The 17,057-nt window shown below is 38.2% G+C and overlaps 3 protein-coding genes and 1 long non-coding RNA gene across 5 annotated transcripts in view; 3 read left to right on the forward strand and 1 right to left on the reverse strand.

Moving 5' to 3' along the window:
* LOC309694972 overlaps nt 1-17,057 on the reverse strand; it is a 40,392-nt gene that overhangs the window by 22,786 nt on the left and 549 nt on the right. The window contains exon 2 of the long non-coding RNA XR_014273005.1: nt 11,228-11,363. This is a non-coding gene — a long non-coding RNA (uncharacterized lncRNA). The remainder of the gene's footprint in view (nt 1-11,227; nt 11,364-17,057) is intronic.
* On the forward strand, nt 2,430-3,797 carry LOC309694967 (B2 bradykinin receptor-like). The gene has a single exon (XM_082515279.1). The coding sequence runs from the start codon at nt 2,473-2,475 to the stop codon at nt 3,499-3,501; it is 1,029 nt and encodes a 342-aa protein (XP_082371405.1). The 5' UTR covers nt 2,430-2,472; the 3' UTR covers nt 3,502-3,797.
* bdkrb1 (bradykinin receptor B1) lies at nt 5,780-10,534 on the forward strand. Its single transcript, XM_082515278.1, has 2 exons — nt 5,780-7,316; nt 7,760-10,534. Exon 2 carries the CDS (start codon nt 7,768-7,770, stop codon nt 8,836-8,838), a length of 1,071 nt encoding a protein of 356 aa, XP_082371404.1. The 5' UTR covers nt 5,780-7,316; nt 7,760-7,767; the 3' UTR covers nt 8,839-10,534.
* On the forward strand, nt 11,738-16,035 carry LOC309694969 (B2 bradykinin receptor-like). 2 transcript variants are annotated; one of them, XR_014273004.1, is made up of 3 exons: nt 11,738-11,843; nt 12,946-15,553; nt 15,587-16,035. XR_014273004.1 is itself a non-coding variant. In XM_082515281.1 (2 exons), the coding sequence occupies exon 2, from the start codon at nt 12,974-12,976 to the stop codon at nt 13,982-13,984; it is 1,011 nt and encodes a 336-aa protein (XP_082371407.1). In that variant the 5' UTR covers nt 11,738-11,843; nt 12,946-12,973; the 3' UTR covers nt 13,985-16,035. The 2 variants fall into 2 exon arrangements, 1 of the variants encoding a protein (XP_082371407.1); XM_082515281.1 differs by having other exon boundaries at nt 12,946-16,035.

The raw sequence follows: 17,057 nt of genomic DNA on the forward strand, positions 1-17,057 counted from the left end.
AGGTCACACAGCAATGGTACTAACTGGAATTACAATGCAGCTAAGGGTGTTGCCCCCTGCTGTCCGATAAAAAGAATGCAATCATATTTGGCTCAACTTTCAAATCACAAAGCTCATTTTGGCTTTTAAGTGACAGTGTGTAAAATCTCATCAGTAGATGCCAGTAGATTGCAGATTGTAGTCAAATGAATTCAATTTCCTTAACCCTTCCAAGTAACATACATAATCCTAGAAGTGGTGGTCATTGTAGGACAAACATGTTTTAGTCAGGCAAGAGAAACATTAAATTTAGACTGTGCACCTGAGCAACCATGGCTGCTTGAAGTGTTTCTAACACTGTTTATGTAAAAAGCCTTGTTGTACCCACTATATTTTACCATATTTGAATAATATCAGCACGTAGCAATGAATCAGGAATAATACTGCATGACTCAATTAAATATTTTGTGGTATTTTGCATTTTTACCACAGAGTGATCACAGAGACTAGCTGCTGTTCATTCGTGGTAAGTGTAGTAAGATAGCAACATGACTCCCGCTTCTGCCCCAGTCTTTCGCTGTTTTGGTAGGCTGTCAGTCTACTCTTAACTTAGCTATCAATATGTAGCTTTAAGAAATGTAAAACTTTGAGACTGATATGAGTCACCGACTCAGAGAAATTAACCTCTCCCTCTGATGAGCGAATATTGAGGTGGGTTGTTTAGGACATTACTGTTACGGCTGGCTGCCGGCGAAGCTCATGGGCGCGTCACTGCAACTCCCCCTGGCTTCTGCTCCGCGGCTGCTGAGTGAGCCCTCATCTGGGACTCTCCTCAGCTCTTTCTGGGACAGTGGCACGGCTGCCCCTCTGTTGGTCTTCCTTGGTCTCTTGTGTTCTGGGGGCCTCTGGATGTCTGGAGTTTTGATCTCCTCCATACCTGCTTCATGCCCTGGAGGATGGGGCTGTGGCCCCCCCACACCCTCTAGCAGATTATTACATGAAGGAACCTTTAAAAAAAAAAAAAAAAAAAAACAAGCGCGTCCATGCTCACAGGTGTACACACGGGTGATCACACCCACAAACTACACCCTTTTTGGCTCCTACCTCAAAGCACACTGTGTTCTGTTGATCGTATGTGCTGCACAATAATGTTTAACATTTAGTATTTACTGTCATATTCCCATATATCATTGTGATGTTGTTTATTCTATTACTCTTGTTCTCTTCTGCTTTTTTTCTTTTTTCTTTCTCAGCAGATGATCCAGGTGATCGATATATGCATTTTTTTCTCTGCCCGTTCTGTTGGTTTTTGTCTTTTGCCCTTCTCCCCCGTCCCTCTTCTCAGCTGTTTCTCTTTCCCTCTTTCTTTCTCCCCTTCTTTCCCCCAGTCAAGTCTGTCCCGTATTCAGTAAGTGAAAATAAAATAAACAATAAAAGGTGAATCAAATGGACCATTACGGCAAGGCTGGGATGGTCAATTTGGTAAAGTAAATCCGTTGGGCATCTTTGTTTGCCTTTAGACAACAATTCCGATGGCAAAAGAGCCAAACGGGACAGGCAAAAAAAAAAAAAAAAAAAAAAAGGACATTACTGTTGGCTGCTGTTAGCCTCTGTTAGCCATGGCTAACTGCTTTTAGATGGCATAAGTGAAACTTTCATTAAACTGGATATAACATTGTTGGACTTTGATACTTAGTTAATAAACTCTCATATGATGTAAAATATAGTCAAGCTATTTAGCAGAAGTAAAGTATGATTTTTAGGACGCTCAAGCCTAACATTAACTGACATAATGTTAGCTTATAACCAGTGACTGCGCTGGTCAGCACGTTGTCACCTATATGGAGACATCTAATCTGCTGACAATAATTAACTGTGAAAATATTGGGAATAAATAAATATTATGTGTGTTTTTTAAGTGTTGTAGCTCTAACTTCAGTTCAGGAGATAAGGCTCAAGGTGAAGTGGATGACATTTCATTAAGATGCAAGTGGCTTTGGCTTTTATTCTTAATTGATGAATACTTAGTACAAGAGAATGTTTCAGTTTGGTGTTGGATGTAATTACACACTAATCATTGTATATTTATACAATATTCTTTTTATTTTACTAAATAATCCCACAAAAATGACTGACTGTACTTTTAACATGCAACATATTTTTGTGGCCTTCCTTTTGCAACACTAGAAATGCTCATTACTGAATTGGTTGCTAAGACGGTCTACTTTGAAGATGGCATGTGTGTAGTGTGTGTTTTGGCTGATAAAGCATCCATTAGCCACACTCCATTAAATCAATTATCCCCTCTCCCTAAGAACTGAAATCATGGGACAAAGGTAATGATACATGCATCAAACCGCCGCTGATACACTAAAAGGTTAGACTAGAGTATATATTTGTTGTGAACATGCTTTTTTTGTTTTCTACTTTTTGAATCACTGTCACCATCCAACAGCTTTACCAGTTGGCTCAGACCCTCCAGCTGAGTTACTTATGGAGAACAACACAACAGCTGAGTTTGTCTGCAACCACACGGATGCATGGGAGTGGGTTTACACCATGCAGCCTGCCTATATGTCGATCATCTGTCTTCTGGGAGTAATCGGCAACTCCTTCGTGCTTTGCGTCCTCTGTCTTCAGAAGCGCAGAAGTTCTGTTGCTGACATTTACCTGAGCAATCTGGCAGCAGCTGATCTCCTCATGGTTTCCTGTCTGCCGTTCTGGGTATCAACTATAATCAACAAGTTCCACTGGAGATTTGGGGAGTTCATGTGCCAGCTTGTCAATATTGTCATTGGGATGAATTATTATTGTAGTGTGTTGTTCCTTACTGTTGTGAGTATGGACAGATATATGGCTCTCGCTAAACCATTGTCCCAAGGAAGGCAGAGGCAGGCTTTCTGGGCACATGGAATTTGTGTAACCATTTGGATTGTTGGTATCTTCCTCAGTTTTCCTGCTGTTCTTTTCCGCTCTGTGCAGTTCTTCCCCCATCTGGGCATTGATGCATGCTACCTAGACTACCCCCATGAAGGGTGGCGATTGCGGTACAACATAACTGTGAACATAGTCTGCTTTCTCATTCCTGTCCCAATTGCATTGTTCTGTAGTTACCACATTATTAAAGTCATTCTAAAGAGACAGAAGATGAGAAGAAGCAACAGCGGGAGTGCGGAGAGGAAGGCAGCATACCTTGTGCTTATTGTTTTGGCTGTGTTCATTCTCTGCTGGCTGCCTTACCAGATTCTGATCTTCTTTGACACCTTGGATCACTATGAGGTCATCTCTGGATGCACGTGGGCATACGTGCTGGACATTGGCAACCAGCTAGCTACGTACCTTGGCTACAGCAACAGTGCATTGAATCCTTTCTTGTATGTGATTGTTGGGAAGAACTTTAGGGAGCGGGCAAGGGAAGTGTTTAAACCCCTTCAATGCAGGAGGAAAGACCAGTGTGAGGCATCTGGTCATGGTAATGCCAATCTCATCTCAAGTAAACAAACAGAGAGCACAAAAATCTAAATGAATTTACATATAAAGAGTAAACTCTTTTTAAAAATATTTGTGTCTGAATTGAATTTCATGTATTAATATATTTTATGTTGTTGGATTAGGGTCTAATAAGAGGGCCTGCCCTGGCCTTTGAAGCTTAGCTTTACTTTTTAATTTTTGTTTTTAAATTAGTGTTTCATTTTCCAATCAATTAAAGCTTCTCTTGTGTGTCTTACACCCACACAAATGACGGTAAACTCAAAAGGTTAAAAGTTACTTGTGTTACGGTAATCCTTTGCATGCTAAAAGCAAAAAATAAATCTCTATGACAACATCTGTAAAACAAATTCAAGCATGTCGAAAACGGATCTTTTCACATTCTTGGCATGTTTGTCCACAACCACTTGTTTCTAGACAGTAGGAATTTCTCTTAGCAGCAAGCTAAAACAAGTCCTTCTGGCATGTACCCCTACTACAAGCTTAGTTTGGTTCTTATTCTTGGGAGGACCGATGTGCAACCTGTAATTTAGGAACCTTTTTTGAACTGTAACCAGCTTAGTAAAACTTTAATAAAGTTGTTCTTGAACTGCACTGAATCAGTCATCTTTACGTTTTTATTGGTCAAACCCTTGATTAAAGCAGAAGATAACTTTTGAGGTTATAAAGAGTGCTGACACCTTGTAAGAGAATGTGATATGGGGGCAACTGGCTGAACTTTTTCTCTCAGGAACTAAACAAACCAAAAGTTACCCCAGTGAGAAGCATGAATTACAGGAAAGGCTGTGACATGGTAATGGTTGCATCTATATTATTTCCAAAGTATACACCCTCCCTGTGACAACTCCAAACTACAATATTTTATATATGTTTTAACATTCTAAACTGAACAAACAAGTAAAAACAACTTTAACAGAGGATGTTAGAGATGATGAGAAGTTTAATAATTGTTGTGCAGAGACAGACGAAATCTTTCCCACTATTTCTAAATAGTGGGAAACCAAATATCACTAATTTCTAAAATGTTGAAACTGAGGGAAACAGTTGACTAATGTTTGCCATAATTCTGTATTGTTTAAAGAGAGGCAGGGTGGCTAGATTAAAAAAAAAAAAAAAAAAAAAAAAAGCCTAATTCTGGAAGCAAACTGGTGTTTATCCATTTTGTCTATAAAAACACTGGGCTTTGCTTTTTTGAATGGTCCCATGTGTTAAATTTGGCATTTACAAGTAATCAAAGTCACAAATGTAGGACAGATATATAAAACTGACTAAGCAAGGAATGTTTGGCAAAGAGCTGATCTTCATCTTCATTTTGGTATGCTGCTGTCATTTTTACCATAAAAGGGATTACACAATCTCGGACATACTGATTATTAGATAACCCTTCATCTAAGTCTTCCAAGTACTGATTATAGTTTACATTAACTCCAGTGTGATTTGAAGTTGGTTTAATATTTGTTATTGTTGTCATTACCATAACTTTAAATTTAGAACATATCAGAACTGGATGATGTACAAGCTGAGGATAAAACTGACAAATCTGTTTTTATAGCATTTGGAAATCATTACCGGTCTAAAGATTTCACTGTTTATACAGTTAATACAATCACAAATGAAAAAAGATGAAAAAAACTAAAGGTTTTATTAATGATATCTCAACATCATAGCAAACAGAGAAGTCCAGACAGGGAGTAATGCTGTAATTTCCTGAATCAGTCATATCTTTACAGGACTGTTCATAAGCTTTGAGATACTCTGTCATTTCTTTATATTTTGCTTCCAAGGAGCAAGACTTTCTTGGAATTAAAAAAAAAAAATCTCTGACCTCCCCTGTATCATTTATGAAGAGATATGACACCTCAATATTTATCAATAAATATGTGGATTGGCACCTGTTTAGCTTAGTGGGTGAGCAGACGGCCATATGCCGTATGGCCGGCCCTTGGCTGCATGTCTTGCCCCCTCTCTTTCCTGTCTCTCCTATTTCTTGTTGAATAGTTTTCTTTATCCAATAGCAGCCTTGGGAAGCCATATAGACAGATAACCCTCACTAACTTCTGATGTACACCTGGTCATTTTGCTTTGAAATATGACAGGAACCACATAGTGCAGGGAATAGAGTAGACTAGGGTACCCAGTGAGGTACAGCTGATTACACAATAACTGAACTGAAGCAGTGTGGGATCATGCTGACAAACAACAGAAAAATTAACATCCCAAGAAGAGCGTTGAGTGTCTTTCAACAAGACTAGAGAACTATTCCTGCAGACTAGTTAAAGAAATTACAAGTAAGCTCGTCTGAAAGATTTCAGGCTGTGTTAAAGATTATAAGTGGTCATACCAAATAAAAGACATTCAAGTTCATTACAATTGTACAACAAAGCTTTTTATTTAAATACTGTTATTTGATTAATGCTTGCACAGTGAATCAGTGCACTTCCAATTTTCCTAGAAGATGGAAAATTACAAGGAGTGGCTCGACCCTTTTCCACAAGTACATTTTTCCATAGACCATGACGAAAGATGTTAGGTAAATGTTGTGTATCTACTGAGTTTTTTGTGCTTTTTTGGGTTAGTCTGTTAGTGTTTATTACCTTCAGCCTGTTTTTGTTTTTTGTTTTTTTAGTTATAGTTTAGATTTTCACATTTGTATCTTTCTGCTTAGTTTGTTCTTAATTCTGGCCATTTTTAGCTTTATATGCTACCTTATTTCTCTTCATGATTTTATTCTCAGTCCGTCTCCTTTTTGTCATTTACAACCAAAGCTAATTCCCTGAGTTTGTTTTTGCTGCCCTCCTGTGTTCTCTGTGTCAAATCTGCATTCCTGTTTCCTGTTTATAGCATAACTAAAGTTGGTTCGGTTGACTAAACAATTAAGTGTAAAAGTTGGTTGTGCTGTTACTGGTGAGAGCTGCTCTACATGATTTTAAAAGTGTCTCATTTTCCTTGATATCAAATGCAAAATGTGTCTCTATGTCTACTGTTGCCTTCCTCCCCAGTGTTGATAATTTGTAGTGTTTTCATGAGAAATAGAGAGCATGGGAGCTAACTAAACCCCACCTACCATAGTTCCAGGTGGCAGATCAAGCGTGTGCATCTAACCTTATTGCCCAAGGAGATTACTTCTGATTGGATCACTCACCATCTTGCCCCCCCTTTCCCCACTACTTAATTAGTTCTGATTGGATCTCGTCTCTCCAGAACATATTTATGACAGTTTTAATCCCCATGCATTATTTTTATTTAGTTATTGTCTTGTTTTCATCAAACAAAAAATGTTCTTTGGTAAAAACTGTGATGAAAATTATTGATAAATAACATTAAGACTGGTCCTGCACTGTTTCTCTAGGTGTGGGCCTCCTTTGTTTTGTATTATAGTGTGAGTGCAGGATTAAAGCAGTTTTTTCTTATTTATTTCTGTCTTTTGTGTTCAGCATTTTGGTCCAAATCCAACAGTATCATGACATAAATAATTGTTAAAGTTGAAATAAAACCCTGCTTTCTTTGGTATATGTCATTAGTTTCTAACTATCTGTGATAATAATAGTAGTATTTTCACACACTATGAACTGGAATGTCCAAAGTCTGCATTTTCTCTCCAAGACATGCTACATTACGCCACCGTACTCCACTGCAGTTTTAGCTGCTGCTCATAAATTTTGACTCTTTGATAAACAACTTGATATATTCAACTAGTGGTGTGGAAGAATGCAACTATATACAAAACGCCCATAGCAGCCTCGTTGTGTACTTTACCAGGAGCCCGTGAGCACAGTTAAGCCCATCTCAGACGTGTTATCTGTTATTACAACTTTGACCATCGGAGTAACATTTTGGTGAAACATACGGTAAGAACTTTTTAAATTCCTTTTCAGTATTTGATGCTTAAAAGAAAAACAAAATAAAATGTGGCAATCAGTCTTTTCAAAGTAGTCATCCACTGATTAAATTAGAAGAAAAGATGCAATACACAACACAGAAGATCTACCTGTGATTTTTTTTTCTTGGCTCTTGAGTGTTTTTTAACACAGAAAAATAATCATCTTCCTTTTCTGGGGCTGTTTGCTTCCTCCCCAGAGCTGAACTTTCTTAACTGGATAAAAGAAAGTCATAAAATTAGCCACCCATTGATTGTTTATATAAGCTGTTTTATGTTCAGTTCCTTGTTTAGCTTCAAATTTGAATTCCTACGTAGCACATTTCTTTAATGATGGATTTTAAATGGTTAGCTTTAATCTTTAATGATAACATTGTACTGAAGGTTTATGAATATTTATTTTTTCCTACTCAGTGGAGCCAATGGAACTCACAACTGTGCCGACAGTGTTGACTGAAAATAGCAGCTTGTCTCCAGGCACTGCAGAATGGGAGCTTATCCACACCATCATCCCCCCATACATCTTCACCATATCCCTGGCAGGTCTACTCTTTAACAGCTTTGTGCTGGTGGTGTTTTTTGCCCACAAAGATCGACTGACTGTAGCAGAGATCTATCTGAGCAACATGGCGCTGGCTGACTTTATTCTACTGTGTAGCCTTCCTTTCTGGGCAATGAATATCCTCAATGAGTTCAACTGGCCATATGGAGAGGCCTTGTGCAAAATCGTCAACGCCCTAATCATCATCAATTTCTACACCAGCATCTTCACTCTGGTCATGATTAGCATCGATCGCTATATAGCATTTGTGAAGCCCATGAAGGCCAGCTGGCTGAGACGGACGCTCTACGCCAAGGTGATCTGCTTCATCCTGTGGATATTAGGGGTCTTACTGAGCACACCGACAATAGCTCACAGAAAGGTGAAGTTCTTTGAGGACTATGAGACCACATCCTGCGTTCTGGATTACACCCATGACAGCTATTGGAAGCTGGCCCATCAGATTGTGATAAATGTGGTGGGCTTTGTTCTTCCTGTTTTGGTCATTGTTTTCAGCAGTGGAAATATAATCAAGGTTTTATCTGAGAGGAGGGAAAGTGTTGGTTTTCATCACACCAGTGATAAAAAGGCCACTGTGTTAGTGTATGCTGTTACACTGGTGTTTTTACTATGCTGGGGTCCCTTCCAGGTAATTACCTTTCTTGACATTCTCTGTGATGTCAATGTGCTGGATGAGAAGCTGTGGTCTGACTCTCTGGATATAGGAAGGCAGCTCTCAGCATATCTAGCCTTTCTCAACAGTGTCTTAAACCCTTTGTTGTATGTCTTCTCAGGGCAGTACTTTAGAAAGAAGGTTAGCGCCATCTACAGAAAGACTAGATATCAACGCAGAGGATCAGACATGACCACATATAAACTCTCTGCTGTGTCCACTTACATCAACAGAACAGAGCAAATTAAACCTGTGGTCATTGTTAATGCCAAAGAATAAAATGTGTCTCATACTGATGGCATCTACTTTTCTTTTGCTGCTTATGTATAAAATGACCAAAAAAAAAAAGGATATGTTTCTAAAACTATTATGTCATTAGACTTAACACAATAATAATGCTGTTATGTGGCTAATCGGCACTATCAGATTATGTTTATTGCTGTGCATGAGGAAATAATATAAGTAATGGACAGACACTGCAGGAGAAATAGACTGAAATGCATTTACAGTCTGCATAATGACATTTTTGTCTTGCATTGTGGACAAACAGCATCTGTTTCTTTGACATGTTATATGGATTTATAGCAACAGACTTCTCAGTTTAACTTTGTTTGTCTTTTACGTCTTTAAATTTAAATATTTTGACATATTAGTCAGTATTTATTTGTTCATTGTAAATCAAATATTTATATCTTATGGCTTTTGTCTTTCGGGTTATCAACATATGGTCATGTCCATTTTATCTAAATCAAATAACAATCCAAGCAATGTCAGACCCTTTTTATTTAGACCAATGTACTGCTTTATTCATGCCATTTCCTTTGCCTGCTACGCCTTCCTGGAAGATTCTTGGAAAAAACTGTTTACTGTTAGGAGGAAAACCTTTTTTTCCTCACTCATGTTGTTAAAGAAACTGTGGACAATGCTCAGATAGTTTATGTGTTTCCATATGTTGTTAACACATTATAAGTAACCGACTTTAGCAGACTCCCAAACAGCCTGCCTCACAATTTTCATTTCACCGGTACATGATGCTACTTGCTTCTGGGTGTTAATTCTGTCAACTCATTAAACTTTTAAGCTAAGAGGAAATACTGTGGGTGGGGCTAAATGTTGCTGTAGCTTTCTTGCCTTCACCTAACATTAGACCTTCCCAAAATAAAAAAAAATACTTAGCACCCACCACAGTGCACAACTGCCCCATGACTATTTTTCCAGTGCAGTTAAATGTTCTAATGAAATACTCAAGTGGCTTTATTTTTTAAATGGTGCTATCTGGCAAACAATGTATGGTATTGTATTTGTTATGTAATCTGATGTGCAGTGTGACAGTTTATCTGAAAGTGGCCTAGTCCATCTCTCTGTCCAGCTGAAGACAGGACTGTCACAGATGTTGCATTATGCATTTTGGGTGTTCAATAATTTTCACTCTCAGAGCTGATGTTACACATGGCCTGTATTTTTATAGTGCTTTTACTAGTCCCACCTAGGGACCCCAAAGCGCTTTACACACCCAGTCATCCACCCATTCACACACTGGTGGAGGCAAGCTACAGTTGTAGCCACAGCTGCCCTGGGGCAGACATAAGTATTTAAAATCAGTTAATTATGTTTACTCAGTCAAACTATTTATTGGTGTTATTTGGTTATTTAGGCAACTGTATTCATTTAGATATAATGGTTTGTCTCATTATGTAATGCCTATCAGGTTATCACAATAATTATCAGAATATGTACATACCTGTTCCTATTTTTGTTGCTTTTTACATTCTGTATATGACTGAAAATAAATATAATAGAACTATAACTCACCAAAAACCAGTACACTACTTTTTCTTAGCTATTTCTGTTTTGATTTGCTTTAGTCTCTCTGCTTTGAAGACAGTTGCACAATGCAGTGACAGTTATTTAGCATTGCAAGTTTTCAGCCATTCAGTAGGCATGTAGACATGTCAGAGCAGGAAAAGATCTGGCAAAGCAGGTATTTCAGTCTGTGGAAAAACAGAAGACGTGTGCTCATTTTTTTTACCTACTACCAAAAGGGCCACGTGTTCCAGCGGACAACATAACGGCCTCCTCCTGACTCCAACCTTACTGTGAAAAACATGTTAGTAAATCAGCATGCACAAAACCAGAACCCAGAAGCATCTAAATGGACTTCAATCAGGTTTTTGTTTTGTCTCTGTACTTGTGTGTTTTTCTCTTGTGATGTCAATGTGACATCTGTGAATAAATCCTAGTTTTCCTGGTTGTCTGGCTAAAGCATTCTTTAAGCATATGGTCATAGAAACAGTTGAGCTGCGATACAAAGTGTCACAAATTTTTGGGACATTTGTCAGATCTTCACATTTTATATTATTCAGAATTAATTTGGCAAAGCCTATGCTGGTATATTCACAATCCGAATTATGCTAGGGTATCCTGTAATTGAGTTTTAGGATATTTTAGAAATTAGAAGTTTGGCTGCTAAATACTCAAATATTGACTCTATCTCCACTTTTCTGCTGTTTGGTTTCGGGCTTGTGCAGCATGCACTGAGTCTATAGTGCTAAGAAAATGTTGCTTTGCGAGAAGCCGCTGTGGGACAGCCTTATAACAACTGTGAAATACAATTAAAAGATCCTTAAGATCCATCCTTTAAAAAAATAGAAAAAAAACAAAACAATACCTGGTGCTTCTCACTCATCATGTGCTCCTTCGTCTTCTGTTACTGTCAGCAGTGACTATCGTATCTATCGAGCTATGTTCTTCTGGTCTTTGTCAGGACCTGTTCTGAGTCTCCGCGCTCTTATTAAACTCCTCCACTTATAGAAAGAGAGAGAGAGAGCATGCATTTGAGAGAGACAGACAGAGAGAGAGAGTTAACAAACATTACCATTATTCTGGTCCCACATGATGCTTGTAAATGCACGAGACCACATTTAGTAAGTTGTCAGGAGCACCTGACCTAATGCTCTGATCTCTACAGACTTACAAACTGAATTTAAAAAGTACACACACACACACAGTTAAGTAAATTTAGTGCAATGATACACACAATGCTACTGAACGAGGAAAAGTAGAGGATTGGCTGAATGAATGGAGGAGGGGGTGGCAAAACATCGAGTCATCTCATATCATCAAAGACATCTGACATCACTTTAATGTCAGTTTATTTTCTCCTTCAAGTGAGCAAGTGGGGCAGAGTCAGAAAACAACTGCAACTGGAGTTACTGGGAGGGTGTAGCTGGCTAGATTGATGTGTTCTTTTTTCCATCTAGAGAACAGACTCTTTTCCCTAAAAGGTATGCATGAGCCTTATTTGGCTTGGTTTATACTTGTCTGTGTTTTTCTCTGTGGTTAAAATATTTATCAACAGCACAGATTTAGAAACATGATGTCTGACAGTGTAAACATGTCACGATATAGACTGGAGATCATTAACTGGAATTGTCTCTGCATGTTTAGTGTTATAGTCATTATCTTAAGCCAAATGCACTAAGAAGATTTACGCTGAAACAAACTCCAAACACATGTAAAAAGGAGGGTTTGTATTTTGTTATGTTTTTGTTTTAATCTTTATGCATTTAGAATTAATTTAGGAAGAATGTGGCTGCAACTGATGGTGAGGATATGCAGAAAATGAGGTTGCTATAAATATCAGTGACTCAGGTCAGTCCTGATAAACAGTAATCAGTTATTAGAAACGTAGATGTGCTTATATTGTACTGTTGGAACTTTAAATGACTGATAATGGAAAGGGCTCTGCATGTAAAATAGAAAGGTATTCTCTTTTTTGTCATTACATGTTTATAAGCAAAGAAAAAGACACACAAATAAGTACTTAATAGAGGTAGACTGGTATTATCAGTTCGAATAATAGCCAAAATTATAGCTATAATAGCTATAATAACATAATATAATAGCTGGTTATTTTTCTTAATAGAAAAACATTATTACAGATGTTTCTCTGGGAAGAAGGAAAAATTCAAAAATATCTTGTTGCAATGGTTGTGGCACCCATGGTTTGATGATAGATTAAGCAAAAGCGCCTCATCAAAATTCAACTAACACACAAGAACGCTTGTTATTCAAAACAATTATTCATCTCTTAATTTTGCAGATACACTTTCGGTTAATTGGTGACTTTAAATAGGCTGTGATTTTAAATGTGACTGTAAGTGTGAATTAATGGTCTCTCTCAGCCACAGTTTTTGTGTTTTTGAGTCAAATTCTTTGCAAAATAAATGAAAATGTAGCAGCAGTATTTTGCATTATATATCAGTGTTACTCGTAATTATGTGTATCTCTGTACTGTGCGCCATCAAAATAACATAATGTTCTCACATCAAACTGTTTTTAGAATAATATTTTATATTTTATTTGCTGTCCTCTGTTTTTCTGCAGCATCCATTCCAACTCTTACTCTGTCAAGATGTCTGGAAACCAAAGCAACACAAGTGAAAACCATTGTATTGTTGACAACAACAGCTTGATCTTCACTCTGGTTCCACCCTACATCCTGGTCATCAGTGTGCTTGGAATCATCTTTAATGTGTTTGTGCTGATGGTTTTCTGCCTCCACAAGAAGGCCTGCACTGTGGCTGAGATATACCTCAGCAACTTGGCTGGAGCTGACCTTGCTCTGGTGTGCTTTTTGCCCTTCTGGGCTGAAAATGCAAGAAAGAGATACAACTGGCCTTTCAGTGAAAGCCTGTGCAAAGTGTCATCAGCTGTTATCTACATGAATGCGTTCTGCAGTATTTACTTCCTTGTTCTGGTTAGCATAGATCGTTATGTGGCACTGGTGCACCCGCTTTCCCATGAGAGGATACGCAGGCCGTTTTACGCCAAACTGGGATGTCTGTTTGTGTGGGGTCTTGGCTTGGTCTTTGCTCTCCCCGTGTTCATCTACAGGAAGTTAGAATTCAAACCTCAGTCAAATCTTACTCAATGTTCACTTGACTTACCACAAAATCAATATCTGGCATCTGAGGTGATAACCATAATTTTCAGCTTCATCATCCCTATTATCATTATTTCCTTCTGCACTGTCAGAATTTTTCAGTCACTGAATAACAGGCTAATGGAGGGTTTAAACTCTAAGAAAATGGAGCAGAAGGCCACCACTCTCATCCTGGCAGTTCTCCTGGCATTCCTGATCTGCTGGGTGCCATTCCACGTGACAAAGATACTAGATGTGCTCCAAAACACTGGCATTCTGAAATGCCACATCACACTGACCATCGTCCAACAGATCTCTACGTACTTTGCCTTCTTCAACAGTGTCCTTAACCCCATTCTCTACGTCATTGCTGGAAATAACTTCAGAAGAAGAGCTAAGGAACTCTCCAAGCAGTGGAACAATAAGACTACAGAAACATTCAGCCTCATGTCAACTCGCATAACGACTCTGAGGCTGACAAAGTCTCAAGCTACTCTCTGATCTTTTGAGTTTTGATGTGTGCTTTGGTTATTTTAAATTAACTGGGTAATTATTCACCCAAGCATGAGAAAAAAAATTTTTTAGGCAATCTAAATATATAGGGTTTATTTAACATTGTTTATTACACTGTATCTCCAGAAAGTAGTAGTAAGGTTTGAGTGCCTTGAGGGGTGCTGCTATTTTTTTTTCCCTAATTCTATGCACATACAATACCAGGAATTTGGTGGATATCCATATTAAAGAAGCATATTTGAAAGTAACGCACAGTCTCTTGAGCATTTAGAGTCTTGGTTCTGCATAATGTCAGTGAGAGTGATATCCTTGATATTATCATCTCAGGTATACAGCTCTGGCTGTGAGCACAGCAGTCCCAACCACCTACTATTTAAGTCATGCTCAGAATAAAGTTGGCTTAGAGAGAAGAAGCTGCAACAGCAAGAATGAACTAAGAGGCTTCACTAAAAGCCAAGATAAATAAGGATTAACTAGGACTGTTAATCAGGCAAAGTTAGAAGACGCACACATACAGACGCACACACACACACAAATATAATCCACATCTCTTGTTTTACATCAAAAGTTCAAGCAACAAGGGTGGGGTTGCTTTCAAAGCCAAGGATCCGGTATAGCTTCGGTATAACAGGATCTGAGACGCGAATCTGAATCTGCCATTCTACTGCTTTATTTTTTTTATTCAGTTATATTTTATTAGATATGCTTTCAGATCTAATGCAATAATAACACTGCTACATAATTGAATAGCATTACCACATTTATTCTCTATTACATAAGTAATGGACACAAGCTAATATAATGGAACGACTATACAAAGGAGATGAAAGAAGGTTAACAGCGTTAAAAGCATTAACACAAGATTTTAATGGTTAGATGTTCCACACTGTACATGTGAGTGGTTGTGTATTAATATGTCTCTGTGCTGCAACATTATGCGGTTTTACTGCTACCGATTGGAATACTTTAGTGATGAACTGTAAACCACTAAACCTGTTGTGCTGCGCAGTATTACTTACTGTTGTGTATTACATTGTAAAGAATTCCTTTCCTACTCCTGTGACTCCAAAAAGACATTTAACCTACCAATACTGAAGAACTACCTGCACACTGTATTAATCTTTGCATGTATGTAACAGTATATGAAAAACAGCGAATTGTATGCCTCGTACTCAAACTCCGCTTTTAGTGGCAGCTTCTGTGTATGTATTGTGAAACATTTATACAGTGAACTTGCGATATATCACCTTGCTAGATCAGTGTAAATACAAAAACTCAATAATCCTCATTTACTGGCATCTTCTGTAGTCCGCTGTGGTAAATAAATGTCTACACACCAGGGAACTTTAAATTCTAAATCAAAAATAATGTTTTAAATTAAACGCACATCCCCTTTTAAGTTACACTATGTGAGTTATTAGATATTTTATACTTTGGATTAGTTGGTGATTTCAGCTTGGCAGTTGTGGGGAATGTGGGTCTTAATGTAAATCTGTGTTGGCCCAGTCCAGTGTGGATTCCCCGTATGACAGCTGGGATAGACTCCAGTCCTCATATGTCCCAGAACTAGATGAATGGTTAAAAGAATAGATGGATGGCTATGGTTCTCAGCACCTCTGATAAGCCTTTATTTGGTAAGCTGTGATTGATTAAACTACAAAGGATTAACAAACTCCAGGCGTACCTGTCCACTCAGTGGCAGGCTTTGAACTGTCAACAGGCAGCTGTTACAATGTAAACAGCAGGCAGATCTCTGTCAGTATCGGATTTATCTCATGGACATATTGGCACATCCCAGTAAATTTAACAGAATACACTGAACCACACGGGGACTATTGAAATAACATGATATAAATATTAATTTTCTTAAAAGTTCTGTCCATGTAAATGTTACTTTTTTGGGGATTAAACATGAACATAAAATAATGGTTTCATTTGAGAGAAAATTGCATGTGTCAAAGTGGAGTATTTTCTGTTTGTTTAGTGTAAATGTCTTCATATCGCTATGATACAGAATAAAGGAAGTGATTTTGGGTTGAGCTCTAGTACTCTATTAATCTATTAATCTCTATTAATCTAATACTATTTTCCTTCTGTCACTGGAGTCTCCCTTTCCAGCTAGCTTCCCCTGTTGCAACTGTGTCCTACAAAAACCCAATCATTCCCGTTTTCTCTCCCCCTTTATATAGATGGGCTCAAATCATCACCAATCAACCACTCCCTGCAGTAATCTCCAAATGGCTGACTGCTTGACTAGAGGGGAATCTCCACTCCCACATAGGTATGGCCTATAGCTCACCCGAAAACACAAAATTATGCAATAATTGAAATGGAAAATAATGCCAACCCAATGTTTAGTGAGAGATTCTCTCAATTATTCCACCAACTGATAACAATAGTATTTTCATTCTGAGCTTAATCAAACAGTTCAAACGCCTTTTCAGATGTTATGTTCACAGAAGGCCCGAGTCTATAAAGGTCCATAAAACAATACCTGAACCAACACCATAAAAATGAACCATGCAAAGAGACAAAGTGCTACTTGAAGTGGAAAAAACAAAGACTGCATTGACTGAAAAGCAGAAGAGCTGGCTAAAGAGTGAGTCATTATATATTAGTTTAAATTCAGTTTACTTTCTCTTTTAAGTAAGAAAAACACAGCTATTTAGTAGGAATTCGTTTGGCCTTTTTTTCCACCTGGAGAACAGATTCTTTTGCCTGCAAGCCAAACTTAATTTTGGTTGTTTTTTAATCCTTCATGTTTCTGCCTTTCTGCTCTGCAAAGGGGATTAACAAGTCAACACTAACAGGGTTTTCAGCTTTTTGCCATTACTTGTTCAAAACTTTAAAAACACCCTTCAATTAACTTACACGCTGTGCAAATTAAGAAACTTGCACAGCGCGATGGGTGTGGCCCTGTCAGCTGCTGGTCACGCCTAGGTTCTCACACACCTACTTCTGATCAAGCTCGTCGGGGGCAGCTACTTAACAGAGCGATGGAGCTTTCTCCAGCGCAGGATTTGTTAGTCCAGGAAGTACAGATCGTGTTTGCCCGCAGGGG

Source organism: Aulonocara stuartgranti, assembly GCF_965226115.1.
Source record: "Aulonocara stuartgranti genome assembly, chromosome: 19".
Lineage (NCBI taxonomy): Eukaryota > Metazoa > Chordata > Actinopteri > Cichliformes > Cichlidae > Aulonocara > Aulonocara stuartgranti.